Raw genomic sequence first — 20,720 nt, 5'->3', positions numbered from 1 at the left:
TGATGATTTAATGCTTCGCTGTCATTCATTTAAACGAAGTATAGTAGTGTCAAACCATATGAAGCACGGTGCAGTGGAGTAAGCGGTTGCGGTTTGGGTCGAGTGAGGACCCTTGCTACCACCGTTCATCGTGACAGTTCACGGTGGTCCCACCTCGATTCTAACTGATGTCTTCACCGCGCCGCTTTGAGCGCAACTGCAACTCAAAGCTGCTCTAAATGGAATGTGTTTTGAGCGCAAAATGTCTATATAGCAGAAAAAGTGTGCTTAAATGACAAATGGTACTTCAATTTGAGGAGACAATAGTTCATCAATTGACAGTTTATTACTGGCAGTAACCAGCTAAGTAAGCCGGAACTCTAAAACCCAAGCATTAGTCTTTGGGGACTCTACGCTTGCTAGAAGTGAGTGACTAAATCATAATACTGTATATATATATATATATATATATATAATACATTTAACGAAAAAGAAAACTGAAAAGTATTCGCATGCAACAACGGTTGCAACAATTACATATCGGTCTTTGTTTACAAGGTCGTGGGCCTAAGCATCCTTTGCGTTAAGTGGTGTAGGCTTTGTGAACACAGTTCGATTATCTCTCAGGAAATAGAACACCCAGCAGGATGTCTTCTACCTTCTTTCTCTTAAGAGTTTTAAGCTACATATCGCGGTTTCTCAAAGACTAAAGCTTAGCTTTTAGGGCCACGACTGACTTAGATATTCACTTCCAGTGATGATCTGCCGATCGGTGAAGCATCACCTTCTCAAATAGAATACACAAAAAGACATTTGACAGTAGACAGCATACCACGAATCTGGGGTGGAGTAACCATATACAGGGTCGTAGGTTATGGAGACCGAGGTGGTTCCGCTCATCTCTCCTTGAGTCACTCACTGCAAGCAGTCAGCCCCTGAATGCTGTTTTGTACGATGCCTTCTATTGCAGCGCGTCACCCTTGCACGCGTAGCGTCCCTTCCTGCCTATCGGAGCAGTCCGAAGTTATTTTCGACGAATCGCAGGGCGGAGGCGGCGCAAGGGGTGGAGCGTTGCAATAGATGGCGTCGTACAAAACCTGGAGGCGGCTGCTTGCAGTAATGCAGGGAGGAAGCGGACTACCCCCGACTCCATAATCTACGACCCCGTATACGGATACTATACCTGAAATCCGCACCACTTCAGATTCGTAGTATGCTGCTTTTGAAACGGTCTTTACGCTCTAAGAACATTTTTTTGGTACCGCAAAGCACCAAGCCAATTGGAGGAACGTTTAGTGCCCTCCCTTCGCACCTCCACTTGTACGTGTTCAGCCTCCGCTCATTTCGAAACGCTGACTAGTCCTCCTCTGTCTGCTCTTATCTTTATCCGAATAATAGTATTACTATCCACAATAAGGATATGACCTTACACTTTCCTCTACCAGACCCGGGCTGTTTGAAACTCGTATAGTACGGTCAAAACAACATAAAGCACGTAGTGTGAATGAAGGAAATCAATATCTTCTTCTTCTTCGCACCAATACATTATGTATAGTAGGGTCAAAACGACATGAAGCACGTACGCAATTGCGTACGTGGCTTCTCTGGAGGCGCTTCGGTGGAGCGCAGCGGCTAGGAGCGTGGTGAAACCCTTGCTGGCACCACCCTTTGCTGCAGTTTGCGACCGTTCCACTTTGGTTCCAACTGCTGCTTCCACCGCGCCGTTTCGAGCGCGTACGCAAATGCACCGTAACTACACTCGTGATTCATGCCTTTTTGAGACGACTATATCTAAACTTACACCCGGCCTTCGGGAGGCCCCTCCCCTTGGACCAATGCTAACGCGCCGCGAAATTCAGAATGATATAGTAACTAGTTCCTCAGAATATATCTGTATCAGAAGATGTACCTTAGAGAAAGCTAGAAGGTGAGTGCTATACGGTGCGTCACGTAGTCTTACTTTTAAAAAAAAAAACGAGGAGAATATCACAGTAAACCTTAATCCAAGAAAAAAAGGAAGTAGAATCTCCGAATTTCGAAATGAGTAGAAGATGAAACAAAACTTTGGGCTTTCTGAACTTTGTCTTGCAGCTGACAACGATTACCGCAGGTAACTGCATAGTTAACATCTTATCCTCTTCCTCTGTTCGTTTTTCTATTTGCTCTTGCATTGCTTTCCTTATTTGTTATTATCAGTTATTTAATTTCATTCCATTTCTCGTCTTCTACATGCCTGTTTTGATTCCTTTTTTATTCTGTTTGTTTTCTACATCTTCTTTCAGAATTCTTTCAGCATAATTAGGTTCATTGCCGTTTTCACTTTATTCCCACAGTATCAAGTATTGGCACAGTAGCTGGACACCCACTTCAAACCTCGTTACTGTTTCAGCTTTAGTAACAGAAGAAGAAACGACGTTATGTTCTTCACTTTTCTGTCATTTTTCCCACTATCTATTAGCAACACCAGAGCCGAAGCGCCTCAATAGCTTTGATTTGATTCTAAGTTTTTTTTTTTTGTGCAGAGGTTTTTTTTTTGGGAAGTGGTAAAGTTCGGAAACACAAATGAGTAGTCATACTTCCTATGATAAGGGCTAGGTTTAACTCTGAATATGAAGAGAGTTTGATTTCCCTTTCTGTCTGCAAAATTGGTTGAATAGTAGCAGAGAAATTCCAAAGAGAAGATCTTGGAACCGAGCCCAAACACACCAAAAACAAAGTCATTTGAAAACATTTACGAGTTTTCAATTTGCCCTTGCACTGGCCTCCTTATTTAATGCGTATTTTTATTTTCTTTCATTTTCTCTCTTCTATTTGCCTTGTTTATCCTTTCTCTTTTTGAGAAATGGAATGAAATTAAATAACTGATAATAACAAATAGGGAAAACAGTGCAAGAGCAAATAGAAAAACGAGAAGAATAGTGGACAGAGGAAGAGGATAACATGTTAACTATACAGTTACCTGAGGTAATCGTTGTCAAGTGCAAGACAAAACTCAGAAAGCCCAAAGCCTGGTTTCATCTTTTGCTTAGTTCGAAATTCGGATATTATACTCCTTTTCTTTCTTGGATTACGGTTTGTTCTGGTACTGTCTTCGTTTGTATGATGGCGGGACTTCGTGAAGCACTGTGAAGTACTCTCCTAGCTTTTTCTCTAATCTTCCTATACAACGGTGTAAGTAGTTACTAGCTGTATATATACCATTTTGAATTTCGCGGCGCGTTAAGCTGCTCGCAGAATTCACAGCCACGTGGCGGCTGTGAATTCCGCGGGCAGCCTTGGTATTGGTCCAAGGGGCGGACCCTCCCGCAGCCGGGTGTAAGTTTAGATACGAATCTGTTTGAAGATGTAAATCTGATTTGGAGATCTGCAATGTATGCGGTACTTGTGTTTTGTCTGGCCATAACGGCACGAAGACCGGTGTCGGGTGGAGAGAGCAGTTGGAACCGACTTAACTTCATCTCTATCCCTTAGGTTGCACTTTGCTCATTTGAGCCATTCTTGACAGCATTACACTGGATAAATCCAACAGATTCCAGTTTTCTTGCCCGTTTTTCTTCTGACCATTGCTATTCGTTGTTAAGAGCAGGTATCTGCCCCCATAACATCAACAAAAATATATCTTTTAACGTCATTGCTTCTGTGATTTTTGTGATTTTATTATGTTGGGGTGGGAAAGAAGCACATTAGTTGCAAAACAAACCAGAAAACTAACTGGAAAGAATTTTCCTTAGATTATGTCAACATAATCATGCTCAGTCATACAAAAAAAAAATTAGGAAGAACAACCACGAAGAAAAAAAACAAGCAAAAAAGAGGTCCGAGAATTCTATCGGTGCCATCTTCATGTCTGTCAATCTTCCAGGTCGCGCCTTCACCGAGGACATTGGCCCTCACGACAACGCAGATTGAACATTGTTCTGCCTTCATTGTTTGTTCCTTTGCGAGAGTATTTAAATTATCGTGTGTATTTCATCTTTTTTTATCCCAGAAGAGAACCTAAAAGTGATCCCATAACCTGAAATTTTCGCATAAACGTTGTTGGTTACGTACGGGGAGGGACACTCGCCAGGAAATGCGGAAAATGGATGAAAAATGGAAGACGGAAGCGAGTAGGGGTCCCACCGCGCTACTTGGAGTGCATCCTCTTAAGCGGTTACATCAAGCACCAGGTCGTTTTGAACCGACCGCAGTAACTTGTTGTAAAGGAGACTCTTCAGTAGCAGAAGATTTCCATCGCACCAACACTGCTATAGCACTTTCAGTTTTTCCCTCTGTAGTTTCTTCTGCAAGTTAAAATCCTGTTAGTTTTAGCTGTACAATGCCTTTTGCCTTCGTAATTCATAGTATGATAAATAAAGAACCACCTTCACATCATATATCGGTTCTTTTACAAATATCTGAGAGCAAAAACAAGATTCTAGAGTCATGGTGGTTCATTTTGTATTCAGCTAAGTCTCTGTAAAGTTAGTTATCTTTGATGGCAGCTCGAACGATTCATGATAATGTCAATGACCTTGTTAAAAGGACTATTCTCAAGATAGAGAAGGTAATCTCCTTTTTTTTCTTAAAGTCGCATCATTTCTACATTCTGATCTGAATTAGAGAAGAAGAGTTTTATCTGTCTCCTCAAAGTTTTCTGCTTACACGCACTTATAGATTCTAAGAAGACTTCCGCAGAAGGGCGACAGAGTTGATGTGATTACTGCTAGCGCTCGTGATCGCTACAATCAAGCTGATTCAGTAAGAGAAAATGTATGTGTTAGACAATTTTTCCAGTAGAACTTCCACCATTGCTTTTGGTTACCGCTGTGGTCTGCAGTTCTTGGCTACCAATATTGCCTATAACGATTTAATTGATTCCATAGGTGCTGAAGTCGATAAATTTGTTGCAGACTGGGAAGATAAGTACACTGCCCTGATCCATCGGCTGGCCTATGCAACTCGTTGTATAGCCTGCATATGCGTTCCTAACTTCTGAGATGATGTCGAGGGCGTTGCGGTATCTCATAAGGAGTGCTCGAGTCATTTCAGCCGCTTGCGAGAGCAGCTGTTGTTAACATTGCTTTTTTGGGGTAAATGTTAGTTTGAGGAACCAATGGATGCTTGTAAAACAGTTTACAGTCAAATTACAGAATGTATTTTATCAAAAAAAAAATATTTGAAAAGGTGTCTATGGAAGAGTGTTGGATTGCTCAGGGCTGAATCAGTTGCACGGAATTGAAATCGAAAATAGCTAAAGAGTCGACGAAAACTACGTAAATTGTGTGAGTCTCCGTATAGCGTGGAGACTAACACATCTGACTAACACGAAAAAAACTATATAGAAGATATAGATATAGATTTGTATACAGTGTTAATGCACGTAAAATACTGCGATAGTTTGTAAAACTTTCGATTTGTTTGTTTTACATAAATAAAACACTATTATTTTTGATTTCTGGGATTTCGTGTGCAAACGTTCGATGTATCTCTGTACGTAAGCGATCGATACTTCGTACAGAAGCAATACCAGAGATAGCGTGCTCCTGCGAGGCTTGTTTCGCACCTCACTAGACGATGAGGACCAAAGATGAAAGATGTGATGGGCGGGGCATAAGGCAAACGCAGCGCGATGCTCTGCTGACGCTACAAACTGCTGAGCAGCGCAATTAAAGATCGCCGTTTCCAGTCGTTACCCCTAAGGATAGGTTGTCGCGGAGGCTGCGGGTACCTAACGATACGCACCCAACCTTACTGGCAGTAATGCATAACGTAATGTAATAGTTATGGAAACTTGCACTCGCCTTCCCACAGCGCACCTGGACTAAAGTTAAAGGACAAAGAATGAAGTGTTTGGCGTTCACCCTTTGGAATGCGCCAATGTGCTCGATTACAGTTCAAAATCGTTCCATGTTTATGAACGTGTATGTGGCTTATACATTCGGGCCAAAAAGACTGATTAATGGTGCAATTATGTAAGTAGTAAGTTGCGCTCAAAAGCTGCGGAGTTGGGCAAGAATCCCATTGCCTCACTTCCAGCGCAGCCTTTTCTTCAACTGCCCCAACTTGTCAGATCGTTTTGGCCTTGCTGTACAGTGTCTTGGTGTAGCCAACCACTGTAATCACTGTCTTCATTCTCGTTGGCAAGTCTAACATCAATTTATCGATATCGAAACGAAAGTGTGGGAACCTCCCAAAACTGCACCAGACGGAAGCTCATCTTGCGAATTTTGTTCACTTGAATATTACAGAGAAACGCATCTGTGCTGCTTATTGACCAAGAATCAAGCAATTCTCCTTCGTAAGTTCGAACTAGCTTCAACTTAAGGCATTTCCGATGCTAAGGTAATTGGGAGGGGCTATTCAATCGCTCATTAGTTCAAACTTCGGTGCGCCGATAAACGTCCATAGCGCATAGAGATCGTTCTTGAAGGCATCACCCGACGAATTTGAGGTGGTACGGATTTCAGGTGGAGTATTCGTATACGGGATCATAGATTATGGAGAGGTGGATGATTCCGTCCATTTTTTGCTAATTGGCGTAAAAAACGGTTCGGAGTATGCCGCGTGTGCAAACGGCATACTCCACCTGAAATCCGTACCACCTCAGATTTGTGGGGTGATGCCTTTAATCGTTAAACACTTTTTTGTCTTTCCCATTTGAGAAGCGTTTGAGAACGCGATAGTTCATCACTGGAAGTGAATAGCTAAGTCACTCAGGGTCCTAAAACCTAAGCATTAGTTTTAGAGATAAGGATGTATGTAGGCTAAAGCCATGAGATGTAGGTTAAAGCTACCAATAGAAAAAGGGAAGATAGAGCCGCGAAGTATCCCATTTCTTGAGAGATTTCGCGATTCAACAGCTATCATAAAGACTACACCACTTAACCCAAATGCTCTCGTTAGGGCCACAATCTTGTGAGTACAGATCAATGCGTGCATTTCTTACAAAAGTTGTTGCATGCGAAGATCTTTCATTTTTCTTTTTAGATATGACTTAGCTACTCGTGGCCAGTCTCTTTTGATGGTTTGGTGTAGTCAAAGTAGTTAGCAGTTCAGCTCTATCTTCATTTCTTGTCTTAGTGGCTTTAGCATACACGTCATAGATCCGCTAAGACTAAGGTTTAGCTTTTAAAGACGCCGCTTACTTAGCTATTCACTTCCACTGATGAACTACTGATTGATAAACTGTTGCTTCCTTAAATGCTCATCTGCTTTTCAAATGCGAAAGGCATATGACAATTAAGAACGATCTTTGTGCGCTATGGGCTTTTTTTTTGCGCGTAGAACTACAAACTAAAGAGTGCGGCTGAATGAGCCCACTCGTATCCAAACTTACAAGGGGCTGCGGAATTCAAAATGCTACATCAAGTAAGTACTTCCTCTGTTGGTTCAGAGGAATAAACTTAGAGAAAGGTGGAGAAATACGAGGAGAATATCACAACAAACCGTAATCCAGGAAAGAAAGGAAGTGTGATCTCCAAATTTCAAACTGTGTAAGAGATGAAATTAGAACTTTGGCTTCTTGATCCTTATCCTGCAGCTGAGAAAGATTAGTTCAGGTAACTGCATAGCTTGTATCTTTTTTCTTCCTCTGTCTGTCCAGTTTTCTTCTCGTTGTTCCATTTTTTCTTGCATTGATCTGCTTCTTTACTATTATCGCCTATTTAATTCGAATTTCCATCCTACTCCTCGTCTTTTACACCCCTGTTTCGCTTGGTTTGTTTTCTTTTCTATTCTACTCTATTTGCTTTTTTACAGGCGGACTTCTTTCAACATAATTAAGTTCACTGCCGTCTTCATTTGATCCCCACAGTATTAAGTATTGACACAGTACCTGGACACCCGCTTTTCACCTCGCCGCTGTTTTAGCTTTAGTAGCACGAGAAGAGACGACGTTATGTTCTTCACGTTTCTGTCAATTTTTCCCACTACGTAATAGCATCACCAGTGCCGAAGTGCCTCAGTAGCTTTGATATGATTCTAAGTTTTTTTGAGAGGAAGTTTGAGGTTAAGGAGTGGTAAAATTCGGAAACACAAATGAGTAGTCATACTTTCGCATGAACGTAAACGTAGGAAGTGAACGTGCGGAATTTTTTCGACAAATTTTGCACGTTTACTTCCTACAAAAAGTGCAAGGCCTAATTTTAACGTGGAGAGAAGAAGAGAGTCTGATTTCCCTTTCTGACTCCAAAATTAGTTGAAAATTAGCAGAAAACTGATCTTCCAAAGAAGAAATTTTTAAAGCGAGTCCAAAGTCCCCTCTGGCTATCTTTCGTATTTTTTTCACTATCTCGTATCAACGTTAGACTGTGTAATATAGGATTTTTGTAGAAAAGTACTTTCTTCAATTAGAAGGAGGTACTGGAAAAGAGTCTTTACTTTCATTTGAGAAACCTCCACTATTTTTTATGCGAATTATATTCCTTTAGCTTCTATGTTTTTTTCATATATTAACGTGATTTAAGTGCCGATTATCATGCATTACGCATTCTCTAACTAAGAGCAAAGCAAACAATACAACTACATGCTGGGAAGTAAAGACAGAGTGAAAAAAGGGGACTAAGTAGAGAAGGAGAAAAAAAAGCAGAAACAGAAACAAGAGTGGATATAGGAACAGTGAAACAAACGAAAATGAGTGAAGTAAGCTTGTGGTACATTGTAGAAGGTAAACTTATGTTATAGAACATGTTGCAGGAATAAAAAAAAACAAAAATGTTGGAACCAGTAGCCTTTCTGAGGCGAAAAAAGTATGACGTAGACATAAAGTTAAGAAAAGGCACAAAAGAACGACTTTGGAAGACAGAGAAACAAGACAAAATAATCGTAACAAGCAAGACAAAGGAAAAAGACAAAACAATACGAGAGAGAAACAATAAAAGTAGAACGGAGAAACAAGACAAGTAGGACAGCAGTGATACAAAAAATGAAAGGAGTTGAAAATACAAATCAAATAGGAAGAGCAATACAAAAGCAAATGGAAAGACGAGAAGAAAACTAGACAGAGAAAAAGGAAAAAATGTTAGCTATGCAATTACCTGAAGTGATCGTCGTTAGCTGCATGATAAGGATCAAAGACCCTAAATTCCAGTTTCATCCCTTACTTAGTTTCAAATTCGGAGATCATTCTTTTCTTCCTTGAATTAGGGTTTATTGTAATATTCTCCTCGCTTGTTTTGTGGTGATCGTACGTGATGCACCGTATAGCACTCGCCTTCTACCTTTCTCTAAGTTTAATCTTCTGCAGAGGAATTAGTTACCTACTACACCATTTTGAATTTCTCGGCGCGTTGGCATTGATCCAAGAACCAGAGATTCCCGCGGCCGGGTATAAGTTTAGATACGAGTGAATTGGCATTCGCTCCCACCTTAGCACCTCAACTGCCGGATTACTTTGTTGCTTTCATGTCCTCCCTTTGGATTTCATGTAGTAATCAATGCGCATCAGATATATGACCACATCGACCTCTTCCGCGCGAGTACAGAATCAGGCGTACACGTTCTCTTTGGTAAGGCTTTCAGGACATCCAACTACTCGCAAACAGTGCGACTAAATGACAAACCTCGCCATATGCACAAAGCTACGGGCCACATATTGTCCGACTCGGTAGGTGCAAGCTCCACAAGTAAAAACAAACACACTTGTCATTAGTTCTGTTACTCATGAACTTTGCTTGAATTCGTTGCAAGTAGAACGGCTCCATTAAGGTACGCGTTACACCTTTGAATAATATGGAAGGTATGGTCATCAACATGTTATTGTGCCTTAAGAAAGAACGCTCCTATAGTACACAACTGATCGACATTTGCATTGAATGCCCTGACTTTAGGGCGCATCGGATTTGTGTAGATGGTCGTTGGTATAATATCGAGTAACTGCAAATCACCCTCGAAACAAACCAAACGTTCTTAGATAATATTTGGTTTTGAAATATGTCACTCAGTTATTTCCTGGTATAACAATAATAAACCTTGGTTTAGTTGTTTTCGATTAACACATTGTAAATTCCACATGAAGAGATCAGAAATGTGGCCTGCAGAATGCTTCTTCTGTACGTATTTTCGTTTCAGACGAACGCTCACTTATAGTAGGGACAAATGACATCAAACACGGTGCAATTGCGTAAGCGGCTGCTCTCGAAGCAAGCAATCCCTCGTATCTAACGTGGAGCGTTAGAAACGAGGGAGGGGCTCCGCTACCCCCATTCTTCGCTGCAGTATTTGATGGTTCTACCTCGATACCAACCGCTTTCTCAACCGCGCCGGGCGAGCGCAGCCGCTCACACAACTGCACCGTACTTCATGTAGTTTTTACATTACTAGGCATTCGTTAACACTAGTGTTTCCATCTTTTTAAAAATAGGATCTCTGGACTCGTCTCTTCCAAGTTCAAATACTTAAAAAAAAGGCTGAAAAGAGAATTATATGAATTTGTAAACGTTCATTGTTTGAGACCAAACCAGACGTTTTGGTAGGAAGATCGTAAAAAATTAAGGGAAAATGTAGTGGGAGGGGCTCTTAACCGCTCTCTTATTTCTGGACGCTCTATCTTCCTTTTTTCCCTCGGTAGCGTTAAGCTACATGTCATAGATCCCCGAAGACTAATGTTTAGGTTTTTGGGCGCCGAATAACCAGTGTCTTGACACATCGGCTAGCCACCGCAAGCCATTGTATAGGCCAGTTACACGTTCGTAAACCTCAAACGATTCTGAATTGAAGTGAACGTGGGGGCGCATTCCAAGCGGATTGACTAAGGTCAGACACTTTATAATAGCGAAAAGTTAAGCGAAATAGTACCCAAAAATCTAACAAAAAGATGAGAAAGAAGCGGCAAATTGTGGTGTGTAGGAGAATAAGCTCTGTTTTACTTCAAGAATGCAGCGTCATAATGGCCTTGGAAGCAGACCGAACAAATCCTAAGGAGGAAGCGGAGCGACGAGAACATCACAGAAAGGCTGAGGTCTGGCTTTAGGCGGACGTTCTTTTGTGTTTCGATAATCGTTCAAGGTAGTGAAAACAGAACCCATCTGCATGGAAAATAGTCTTACGTGTTGTTCCATCGGATGTGGTGCGGGTAGTAGCATGCATTTATCACTCAGTGTACCAGCTAATGAGTATTGCTATCCGTATAGATCGCCAGCGACGATACCGATGATTTGATCTACGCGCGGAATATCAGGGTGTCATAGGTCACAGAGCGGTGCAATAGTTTACAAGTTATTCATTGAAGTTAGTTACAAGTTTTTTTGAGGGCCTAAGGCTAGAAGTCCTAGCCCTAGGCCCTCAAAAAAAAAAAGTGTGATCATGAAAAGCAATTAATGACATACCCAGATAGCCTCCCCGCTTTTTTGTGGACATGAACTGTCCGATAGAGTGCGACGAATACTACGAACCCTGAGAAACATTTGAAACTTGTGTATGATTCAATGACAGTTTATTGCCTTCATAAGTGGCACCAAACGCCACGTCATGGAGGCGGCGTAGAGCGTTGGATTGGCGCTGGGTCAACAGTTGCGATCTCTTGTCATTTCTGTTGCGTTCTCCTTATTTAGGAAGCAGTCGCTCGACATTCAGATCTGTTCACTTTTCATTTTGACAGGATTGCCTTCTATCACCAACTCAGTTTCAACTGTATTTATCTTGTATATGTTTGTTTAGCTGTGCTGGTACGTGGCAGTCCATTGGGTTTTCGTTAGTGTGGGCTAAGCTATGCTCTCTGAGCTTGTCATAGCTTCTACACTGTTCGTCAACGCTTGTGCTGTACTCAACTTCAAACTGTTAGTATTTTCTTTTCTGCTGATCCATTTTTCTATAACTCGATATCTTAATGAGTGTTGTAATTGACTTGCTTGCATCAAAACTGTATTGGAAAGACGCAGAAAATCAAAAAAAAAAAAAAGCACGGCAGCTTTGAAGATGTATAGACGCTTCTTTTCTTTTCGTTTACCCTGCTATTAATTAAACTGGTGCTTTCATTGAGCTTAATTCGAAGAGAAGTTAATTCCTTATAAGCATTGGTAGCAATTTCTCAAACTTTTTAGGATTATTTTCTGCTAGATTCTTGCATTTATCCTGAGTTCCTTTTTCGGTATAAGGAAGTGTAACATGTTTCACTTTTTTGTTGATGATTTTAATAGGGCATCGCCTTAGAGATTGCAACTGCGTGATTTTATGTGTTCAGAAATAGAAGGAACCAAGACTTCAACCATTTCGTCGTTGAAAGTGAGGTGAAGACGGTCGGTGATAAAATACGAGAATTTTTGTTATCACTGCAGTACTTCCGTGTATTCATTGCCTTCTGGAACGTATTCATTATCTTTCTTATGCTTGTGTAAGTTCTTTCATCATTCTTAATACCCCACGGAAATAATTCTGTTTCTCCTTAGTTGGAATAGATAGCATCATTTCACTTCATTGTTTGCTAGCATAATATGTCCTTACTCTTGTGAATTAGAAAGTAAGTTATCGGTATCCTGTACTTACTTCTTTAGGTTCTTCTCCCATTAGTTATGACGGCAATGTCAGATATTTCAAACCATTTCTCCAATGGCATGGATTTCCTTACTTCCGCAGATCTGATTCTAAAGGTTGCAACATTACTGTTTCACTAGTTTTTCTCATTTTGACACTCGTTTGAATATTTTTTGCAGACAGCGACGAATAATTCAATATTATTGTTTAGCAAGCTTTATAGACTTTTGGTTTGGTGTAGTACTGAATTGCTCTTCCAGAAAACTCTCACTACAGTTCCGGCAGGCCGTCCTCGTAGCAGTGCTGATAAAGCTCGTCAAGAGAATTTGGGAAGGGTAAGTGTTCTTTGCCATCGTTCATGATCTCTAATGTTCATCATTTCCTTTACTGCAGAGTTGTTGTGAATAATTTATTCTTTGCCTTTTTCCGACTATATCACTCGTAGATTGATCTTTATTTTTCACGAGTGTTCGCTCATATTTGAGAGAGTCTACTCGCGCTCCCGTTGCGGCGAAGTACCAGTAATTGAGGCGGAGGTCGAGCTGTCCGTTGTCGTGTTCGATGTTGAAATTTGGAAGTAAAGCAGACGGGACATAGCTTAACGGGCATTTTATTCATGATATGCCCACTGGGGAATTTGTGATTGTGATTATGAGTCCCTCCACAAAGATTTACCGCCTCAGCGTGGCGTGGAGGTGACTCTGGGGGTCGAATCCCACATCTTTTCCACCGCTCTCTCACCATACCCATTAGAAAGGAGGTACGACAAGGCGATGCTATATCGCCGTAGCTGTTCACGGCTGCATTGCAATAGATAATGAAATCACCTTTTTTTGGGAAGAAAGGGACATACATGTTGATGGAAGATTTCTCTCGAACCTTCGTTTTGAGGACGACATCGTTCTCTTTTCGATCAGTACCAATGAAGCAGAAACGATGCTCAACGAATTGAACGAAGCAGGGAAGAGAATAGGACTGCGAATAAACAGAACGAAGACACAGTTCGTGAAGAACGCCTACTGCGGGGACGGAGGAGTACAACTTGAAGGCTCCCAAATCGTGGACACATCGTACGTGTTACGCTGCAGAAACCTGGGCAGACACCGCTGCCACGTCTAGGAAGCTACTTACTGCCCACAGAGCCCTTGAGAGATTTCTTCTGAAGTTTAACCGGTGCACACAACACCTAGCCAGTCTTCGCAGCTCTGAATCAAGAGGAATGTCCCGTCTACGCGACCCAGCGGAATATATATATATATATATATATATATATCGAAAGCAAAACATAGATGGGCCGGTCACATCATGAGAAGAATCGACGATAGATGGACTAAAAGAACGTTAGAGTGGATCCTAAAAGATGCTAAACGCCCTCGAAGGAGACCGCCAACGAGATGGGGTGACGTGTTCGTTACACGGATGGACCAGCTGAGTGCTCAGCTGGATACGGCTCAAGGACCTCGTCAACGTCACTCACGAAACTTGAGAACATCTTGGATGACAACGGCGAGGGAACGAAACGAGTGGAAGAGATGCTGGGGCCCGCACGTCCTGTGAAGATGGGCCGTCTTAAAAAAAAATTATGAGTCAAGGAAGGGCATAGGAGCCTTTCAAGTAAGGAAGGTGCACCCGATGCATACCTTGATCGCATTTTTTTTAAAATGATCTACTGCAAGTTATGTCTTTCCGTCCGCCACTGAATGCTTGCTTCTTAGAGGCACAACCGATACTGTTAAGTTCTGTTATTTCGTAGTTTCTTCTTTTACAATCGAAAAAATTCTGAAATGGTCTAACGGTGTCGAACGTATGTTGACACTGCGCGAATAATAGCAATAATAGCAATCCAGCTTGGAACATTTCATTTGCAGAGCGCCAGTGAATAGTCGCGAAAGGCCATGAAATAGCACTCGTAATTTGCGTCTTTTATTTTTGAAAGCTCGCGCTCGCGACCACTTTCTTACCTCTTATCGTGGATCTTGGAGAGGCGCTGCAAAAGTGCGAATATGGCTTCACCGGATTATCGCATTTTCTTGATGGTCTTGTTCGGGTGCGCGTTTACTCCACCATTATTCTCTAACGTAGCTCTAATAATTGAGTTAATTTCATGTTTTTGAATAACTCTGACTGCTTACGAACATGTTCAGGAAGCGGACGAAGACGATCATCACATCGACAGTATTTTGCAACAATTACGCGTTGAACTAGACGTAAAGCGAAGGGAAGAAGAAAGGCTGCAGAAAGAAATAGCTGGAGTATTAGTCGAATGTGCTTCAGGTAAAATGGTCCTTCAGTTAAAAAAACAAAATTTAATAAATTTTAAATAAACGAATTGTTGGTAATTTAAAAGTGTGAAAATAGGCGAAAATTTTCGATTTTCCGGTTTCTGCACGAGTAGATTAGTAGTGGGGGTGTAGTTTACATGTTCAGTCACGCCGAATTCTCACAGGTCTAGAAAAACGCTAGCAACCTAGCCCTGATTGTTTTGTCTCCTCAACAATGTAGAAGGAGTGCAGACCGCAACACGATTATGCGAGTTGTTTTTGTGGATGAAAATTCGTTTTGTGAGGAGAACTAAGTGGGATCCCCATGCTCGTGAACTGCACCAGTACCCCTATCTGTTTATGCAGAGATTCCAACATCGAAAATTTCGTGGTACGCTGCTGTTAAAAAGGGTCTTGTCTTTCCTCCACTTTACACTCGGATCCTTCTTATTTGAATCACACACTGGAAAAGAGTAGCCGTCTTTAAGTAAACTTAGCTCTTTTTCTTCTGTAGGAAATTCCGGAGGCGAGCAGAGTCGTGCTTTTGGAATGGCTGTGTCTCGGCTGAACAATGCAATGTTGGTTGTGGAGGCGGATGCCAAGCAGCTTGCTGCAAGCTTAAGAACTATTTCTCGGCTAGCAGATAATATTAGTGGTAAGGTAAGCGCGCAACTGCTAAATTAGTGGATTTAATGCTTTTGTGAGTTGTTTTGAATTAGAAAATAGAATTGAGTGAAATGAGTAGATAAACTATCTCGCTTTTTTTTTTATTTTGCCTAGTTGTTAGGCCTTATTCGATTTGTTAGAAAAGTATACCTTCTTTCCAACTTGGATAGTTATGGTTACAGTTGCACTGTAGAAATATTTCTAATTATTTCAGGTTTCGGCCCTTGATGTAGCCAAAACACGTGTAGTTGAATGCCTTCAGCTAGCGGGTGATATGCACGATTTAGGTTTGGTGTTAGAAATCTTTTTGACAAAGTGTTTAATAGTGACTATGCCGTTCAAAGATTAAATGTTCTGTCCGCTCTAGGAGTTTGCAGTGAAGGAGTAGATCAGTGCATTAACAACGAGGAGTATGAACAGGCAGCTCAACTTATCCACCGCTTTCTCACTCTTGATCGGGCTGTTTTTCAGTTGAGCAGTTCAGTTGATAGAGGTTGTGCTATTTATAACTATTGCCGCATTTGTGCTGTATTTTTCTGTGAACTAAAGTTGTTTTCACCAGATGCTGGACAGTCGATTTCGCACAGTTACGAAGTACTAACGAATGCTTCTTCACGACTTAAAGAAATCCTTGTACGAAAGCTCGAAACTGCCGTGGGTGGTGAAGACGTAGCAACTATGCAAAGGTACTAACAACCTGGATACTAATGATATCAATCTGTACCAATCTTCCTGTTCTTATTTCAGGTGTCTTTTTCTTTCCAAAAATATCAGTTATAAATCAATATATCCATGGCTGGCAATAATGATCGTTAAAGGCGCTTTCCAGCCTGAAATCCGTTTCTCCCCACGAATCTGGGGTAGTACGCGTTTCAGGTAGTGCCTTGCGCCCTCCCGCACCCCGCCTGCGATTCGTCATAAACCCATTCGGACGAATCGCAGGAGGGGTGCTAAGGTTGCGCATTGCAACAGAAGACGTCGTAAGAAGCAAATCCGGGGTCGTCCGTTTACACTGATACAGAGAGATGAACGGAATCATCCTCAAACCACCATCAAACTCGTACCACCCATGATGCCTTTAATTGTGCTGCGTTCGCCTTAAGCCACGCCCATCGCGTAGCCTTCAACCCATCGTTAATCAACTCAACGTAGTCCATCATTTGTCTAAGGTACGAAGCACGCTTCGCAGGGAAACGCTATTTCTGCTACTGCTTCTTAGCGGAGTATCTGTCGTCCACGTAAGGAGATACACGAAGTGCCAGTAGCAGAGAAAATTATTTTGGCAGCGACGGCGAGGATCCTTACAGGATCAAAACCGCTACGCTCCACCGCACCGCTTCGAGCCGCCGTTCACGCAACTGTCCATGCTTCATGTCGTTTCGAGCCAACTCTACGTCTTTGTTCTTTTCTTTCTTTCTTTGTTCCCTCCTAAAAGCGAACCATCACGTAATTGGGATACAGACTCAATGGTGGGCTGACTCCATGATCAGAGCTAGCCTAAGATGTGTTGACTCTGGGCTACCGACAGCTTAGTCTAGGCACTTATTCAGCTACACATAATAGGCTGTGGGTACGTAAGGACCGACCCCTTTCTGACACCGACGCACCAATTCGACGTGGTGGCAGCAATCTGACGTTTTATTGGACCTGTCTCGCTGCTTTTTGAAATTTTTTCAGAAACACACACATGCACGTGACAGAATAAGCCCGTTATTATTCGACATGATATTGCAGTATTTACATGTAAGTATCGCTTTTTGAGGTTCGTGAAATTGTTTCCGTTGATAAATGAGCATGACTGCGGCCTTGTAATATTTGGCAAGTACCTGAGTCAGCAGATAGCGAGGATTGGAGAGGAGAACTTAAAGGCAAGTGTGTCGTATAATTTTGTCGGACTTGAGTTATCATTTGTCTTGCAGGTTATGATTGCGGGCGGATTGGATGAAAAACGAGTGGATGTACTTTATGCTGATACCTTATTTTTATTCTTCGAAGGTGAGATGTATTGCTTTTGGTAAAACGTTGGATGTTTTCCCATATCCTTTCTGAACGTACTCCCAGTAGATATTTCATCAAAGAAATAAAGTACGTTTTCAGTAGTAGTGGCGGCTAGAGTGATGTGAATGTTTTCGTCGATTTAAAAGTTGTGTTCTCCTTAGTCATTCTAATTTTCACACTTATTGTGAAACACCCATTGGAATTGTTATTTTGGTCGCATTTTCCATGTTTTTGCTTTCATGCTTCTTAGTAAGGTTGGTTTGACGATTTTGAAAGTAGATAATTTCGGTTTTTTAATTCAGGAATCGCTGCTTTGCTTGAAACAAATCAGCCACTCATCGAAAGTGCATATGGACCGGATAAGCTGCTAGATTTCGTAAATATGCTTCAGGTACGTTCTACGCTATATTCTTCTTCAGTATCCATCACTTTCACCTTAATACGTGTAGATCGATATCGACAAAGTTGTTGGCAAGGTCATCGATGAGTTTGAGAAAAAACGACAACTTGAGAAAAAGATGAAAGCTGCTCAAAAGATTTTGCTGGAGAATAAAAGTTCTGATAAAAGTGGAGGTGAGATAATAGCTGGCAAATATTATTACTCCTTCACTTTTCTTCCACTCTCTATTTTTTGATGTGCAACTGCTATTTTCTGTGCTCGTACTATACAGTCTACATCGCTTGACATTGATTCTAGAGAGGCTAGATGCACTGCAACTGGACACTTTACTTTCTGAAATTTGTTTGATGAATACCCACACTGAAATGTATTGGAGATTTGTGAGGAGACGTATCAAAGGAGCGTCCAAGGAGAAGACCCAAGAGGAGGTCATTATGGCTGAATCCAATTTTCCTAAACTGTTTTGATGAAGTCAGTATTCTTCTAGTTTGTTATAACAAATGGAGATGACTTCGGTGACGTTGACGAAGAGAGGAAGAAACGTCTTTACGAGGAAAAAATGAGACGCAAGGAAGAAAGAGAGAAGAAGCTCTATCAGTTGTTGAACAGGAGCTTGGTTGGGTCCAAAATGCAGGTAAGTGCTCTTCTGCCGATGTATCACATCAGTTCCTGCGTAAAGATCTTCATTGTGATATACCACAGGCAAAAGGTAGCCAAGTAGCCGTCTAAGCAGCTTTAAAGAATCAGCAAGGCTGATTCTTTAAAATTAATTTTTAGATTTAAATGATGCTGCTTTAGGAGCTGCTCGGTAACTACATACTTCTAGAGCAGTACTATATGGAGGAATCTGTGAGAAAGGCTATAGATCTGGATGTGAGAGAGGACGGTTTGACTAGGTCAGTTGTTTTGCATTTATGCGACGCGTTAGGAAAACACAATGCATGCTTTCATAATCTTTTCTTTTTTCTTTCTTTTTGATAATATAGTTCTTCATGTTCAGTTTGGGGCACCCCAAAAGAGTTGGTCAAACACTTTATTATAGCACCACACAATTAGTTTGATCTTGAGTTTGTAATTGATCGAAATCTAGAATGAACTTCACAATGATCACTTTGAAATGTTTTTGTATCAAAAATTTCACGAAAATCTTATTTTCTCCTCTTATGCAGATACTGATGTAAATGTCTTCTTATCTTAGGAAAAATAGTTTTAGTTCGGTTGTGGACGATGTGTTATTCCTTGTCCGTAAATGCGTCAGGCGAGCAACGAGTAGCAGCTCTGTGGACTGTGTTTGTGCAGCACTGAATAATGGTGTAGCTTTACTAGAAACTACTTTCTATCATTATCTTCTTACAGCAGTCCAAGTATGTGTTCCAGAAGGTGATTCTTGACGTGAGCTTTAATTATTCCAAGCTCAGCTATGTTAAGGCTGGCTACCCATCCACAACCTTTGCTGCAGAGGCGCTACAGACAGCGCAAAGCGCATACAGTGTCATTCAACATGGTTTGAAATCTTCGTTTTTTTCTTTTTCTGCGAACCTCAATGGAGTTTTAAATTTTTCTTTCATCTAAAATTACTCCAACTTTTGTAAATTCAAGGTAAATCTTCTGAACCAAGACCGGATATCCAGAGAGAAATATTTTTAACCGCTAGTAATAATGCTAGAAGTACTGCCGATCTCTTGCTAGAATTGCGTGAAGGACTAGAGCATGAATGGAGCAAAACTCAGGTGATTCGTTTCCTGAACGTAACCAACTTCTACATTTTCGATCATGTTCTGTAGGAAACTGTTCTACATCAATCACAAATCAGTTAAAATTCGTACTCAATAATTAGATCAACACCAACAACAGCTGAATTTGTTTAGCGAAGCGCTGTAGAAGCGGGTAAACTGGATAACGCTGTCAGCCAGTTGTCGGATGTATCTAGGAAAATGCATCATTTGGCGTCCCTTGCTATGGAATCGTTGTGCAGAATTGTTTTTCGGCCGAAGGTTAAGGCGAGGTGAGTGAAACAACACAACGGGATAGTCAAGCTGTATGATTTCCAATGAGTAGGATGTTTCACCCCATACAGTTAGGATGGATCGTTTTTTATGTGTACAATTCACTCGAACGTGTTGAATAACGTGGCGTTTTTAGCTGTGATGGGTACGTGGATATTGCTCACATATTGACTGATTCACAGCTGGCTGAATTTGAAGCAGTTGATCCGTTTATTGAACAGTTCAATGCTAATCTAGACAAACAAATAGCCATCTTTGAGACTTTACTTCATAAGGAGAACTTTCACGTAAGAAAACACTTACAATGAAATCAGTTACGAAGGTAGCCTTGTTTTTTTCAGTCATTGTTATTGGCCGTATGCAGTGAGGTAGAACGTCAAATGGAATGCGTCATTATGAAGTGCTCGTTCAACAGGCTAGGAGGTCTGCAACTGGATCGCGAATTCCGCCAGCTGAGCGCATACCTCAGTGGTGTTGCTGGCTGGGTTGCGAGGGAAAGATGTGCTCGATTGGGACAGGTGGATACATGAGTTTCCTAGTAACAGTTCTGTGTTGTGGTGACTGTCCTTCTTAAATACTGCGCAAATGTGTAATGTTTTGCGTTTTCTAAATCATCTGGTGGTGATAAGGAAATTTAATCCTACTTTGTGGTAAATCTTTAGTGATAGGGACGTTGCTTGGAGTTTTACTTTCTCATGAACACTCAATTATTTAGATTGTGGCACTTTTGAACGTGGAAAATGTGGAAGAAGCGGTTGAACTACGGGAAGCTACGAAAACTTCCTCAATCACTCGAATATTATCCGCATCTGACGCAATGAAGGTGCTCGAACTTAGGATTGATCTGCCTGCAGCTCTCGTTCAAAAACTCCAGTTGTAATCTGCATTTGTTAGTAATATTGTGTTAACATTTTTGACATGTAAAGCATATCCTGTTAAGTCTAACTCGTGTTTTTTCTG

General features: G+C 41.3%; 2 protein-coding genes across 4 annotated transcripts; both read left to right on the top strand.

The window, feature by feature from the left end:
• Window positions 1–4,456: 4,456 nt before the first annotated feature.
• On the top strand, window positions 4,457–9,834 carry RB195_016521 (uncharacterized protein; the record flags this gene model as incomplete). 2 transcript variants are annotated; one of them, XM_064183094.1, is made up of 6 exons in its annotated part: window positions 4,457–4,525; window positions 4,636–4,731; window positions 6,210–6,259; window positions 9,481–9,565; window positions 9,667–9,697; window positions 9,789–9,808. In XM_064183094.1, the coding sequence occupies 6 exons, from the start codon at window positions 4,457–4,459 to the stop codon at window positions 9,806–9,808; spliced, it is 351 nt and encodes a 116-aa protein (XP_064038975.1). The 2 variants fall into 2 exon arrangements, with proteins under 2 accessions (XP_064038975.1, XP_064038974.1); XM_064183093.1 differs by having other exon boundaries at window positions 9,667–9,834.
• Window positions 9,835–10,846: 1,012 nt separating this feature from the next.
• Window positions 10,847–20,640, top strand: RB195_016520 (uncharacterized protein; the record flags this gene model as incomplete). Of its 2 annotated transcripts, XM_064183092.1 has the most annotated exons (24): window positions 11,668–11,735; window positions 12,140–12,180; window positions 12,234–12,289; window positions 12,450–12,545; window positions 12,690–12,764; window positions 14,574–14,703; window positions 15,205–15,350; window positions 15,571–15,643; window positions 15,724–15,849; window positions 15,919–16,042; window positions 17,119–17,224; window positions 17,276–17,351; window positions 17,657–17,745; window positions 17,804–17,927; window positions 18,052–18,182; window positions 18,242–18,388; window positions 18,553–18,650; window positions 18,968–19,118; window positions 19,183–19,258; window positions 19,354–19,484; window positions 19,623–19,759; window positions 19,897–20,047; window positions 20,102–20,278; window positions 20,476–20,640. In XM_064183092.1, 24 exons carry the CDS (start codon window positions 11,668–11,670, stop codon window positions 20,638–20,640), a joined length of 2,694 nt encoding a protein of 897 aa, XP_064038973.1. The 2 variants fall into 2 exon arrangements, with proteins under 2 accessions (XP_013292724.2, XP_064038973.1); XM_013437270.2 differs by lacking the exons at window positions 11,668–11,735; window positions 12,140–12,180; window positions 12,234–12,289 and adding an exon at window positions 10,847–10,918.
• Between the last annotated feature and the right edge of the window lie 80 nt (window positions 20,641–20,720).

The sequence above is a fragment of the Necator americanus genome, chromosome II (genome assembly GCF_031761385.1).
Source record: "Necator americanus strain Aroian chromosome II, whole genome shotgun sequence".
Taxonomy (NCBI): Eukaryota; Metazoa; Nematoda; class Chromadorea; order Rhabditida; family Ancylostomatidae; genus Necator; species Necator americanus.
The sequence above is the reverse complement of the archived record's forward strand: the minus strand, read 5'-3'. Positions and strand labels throughout refer to the sequence as shown.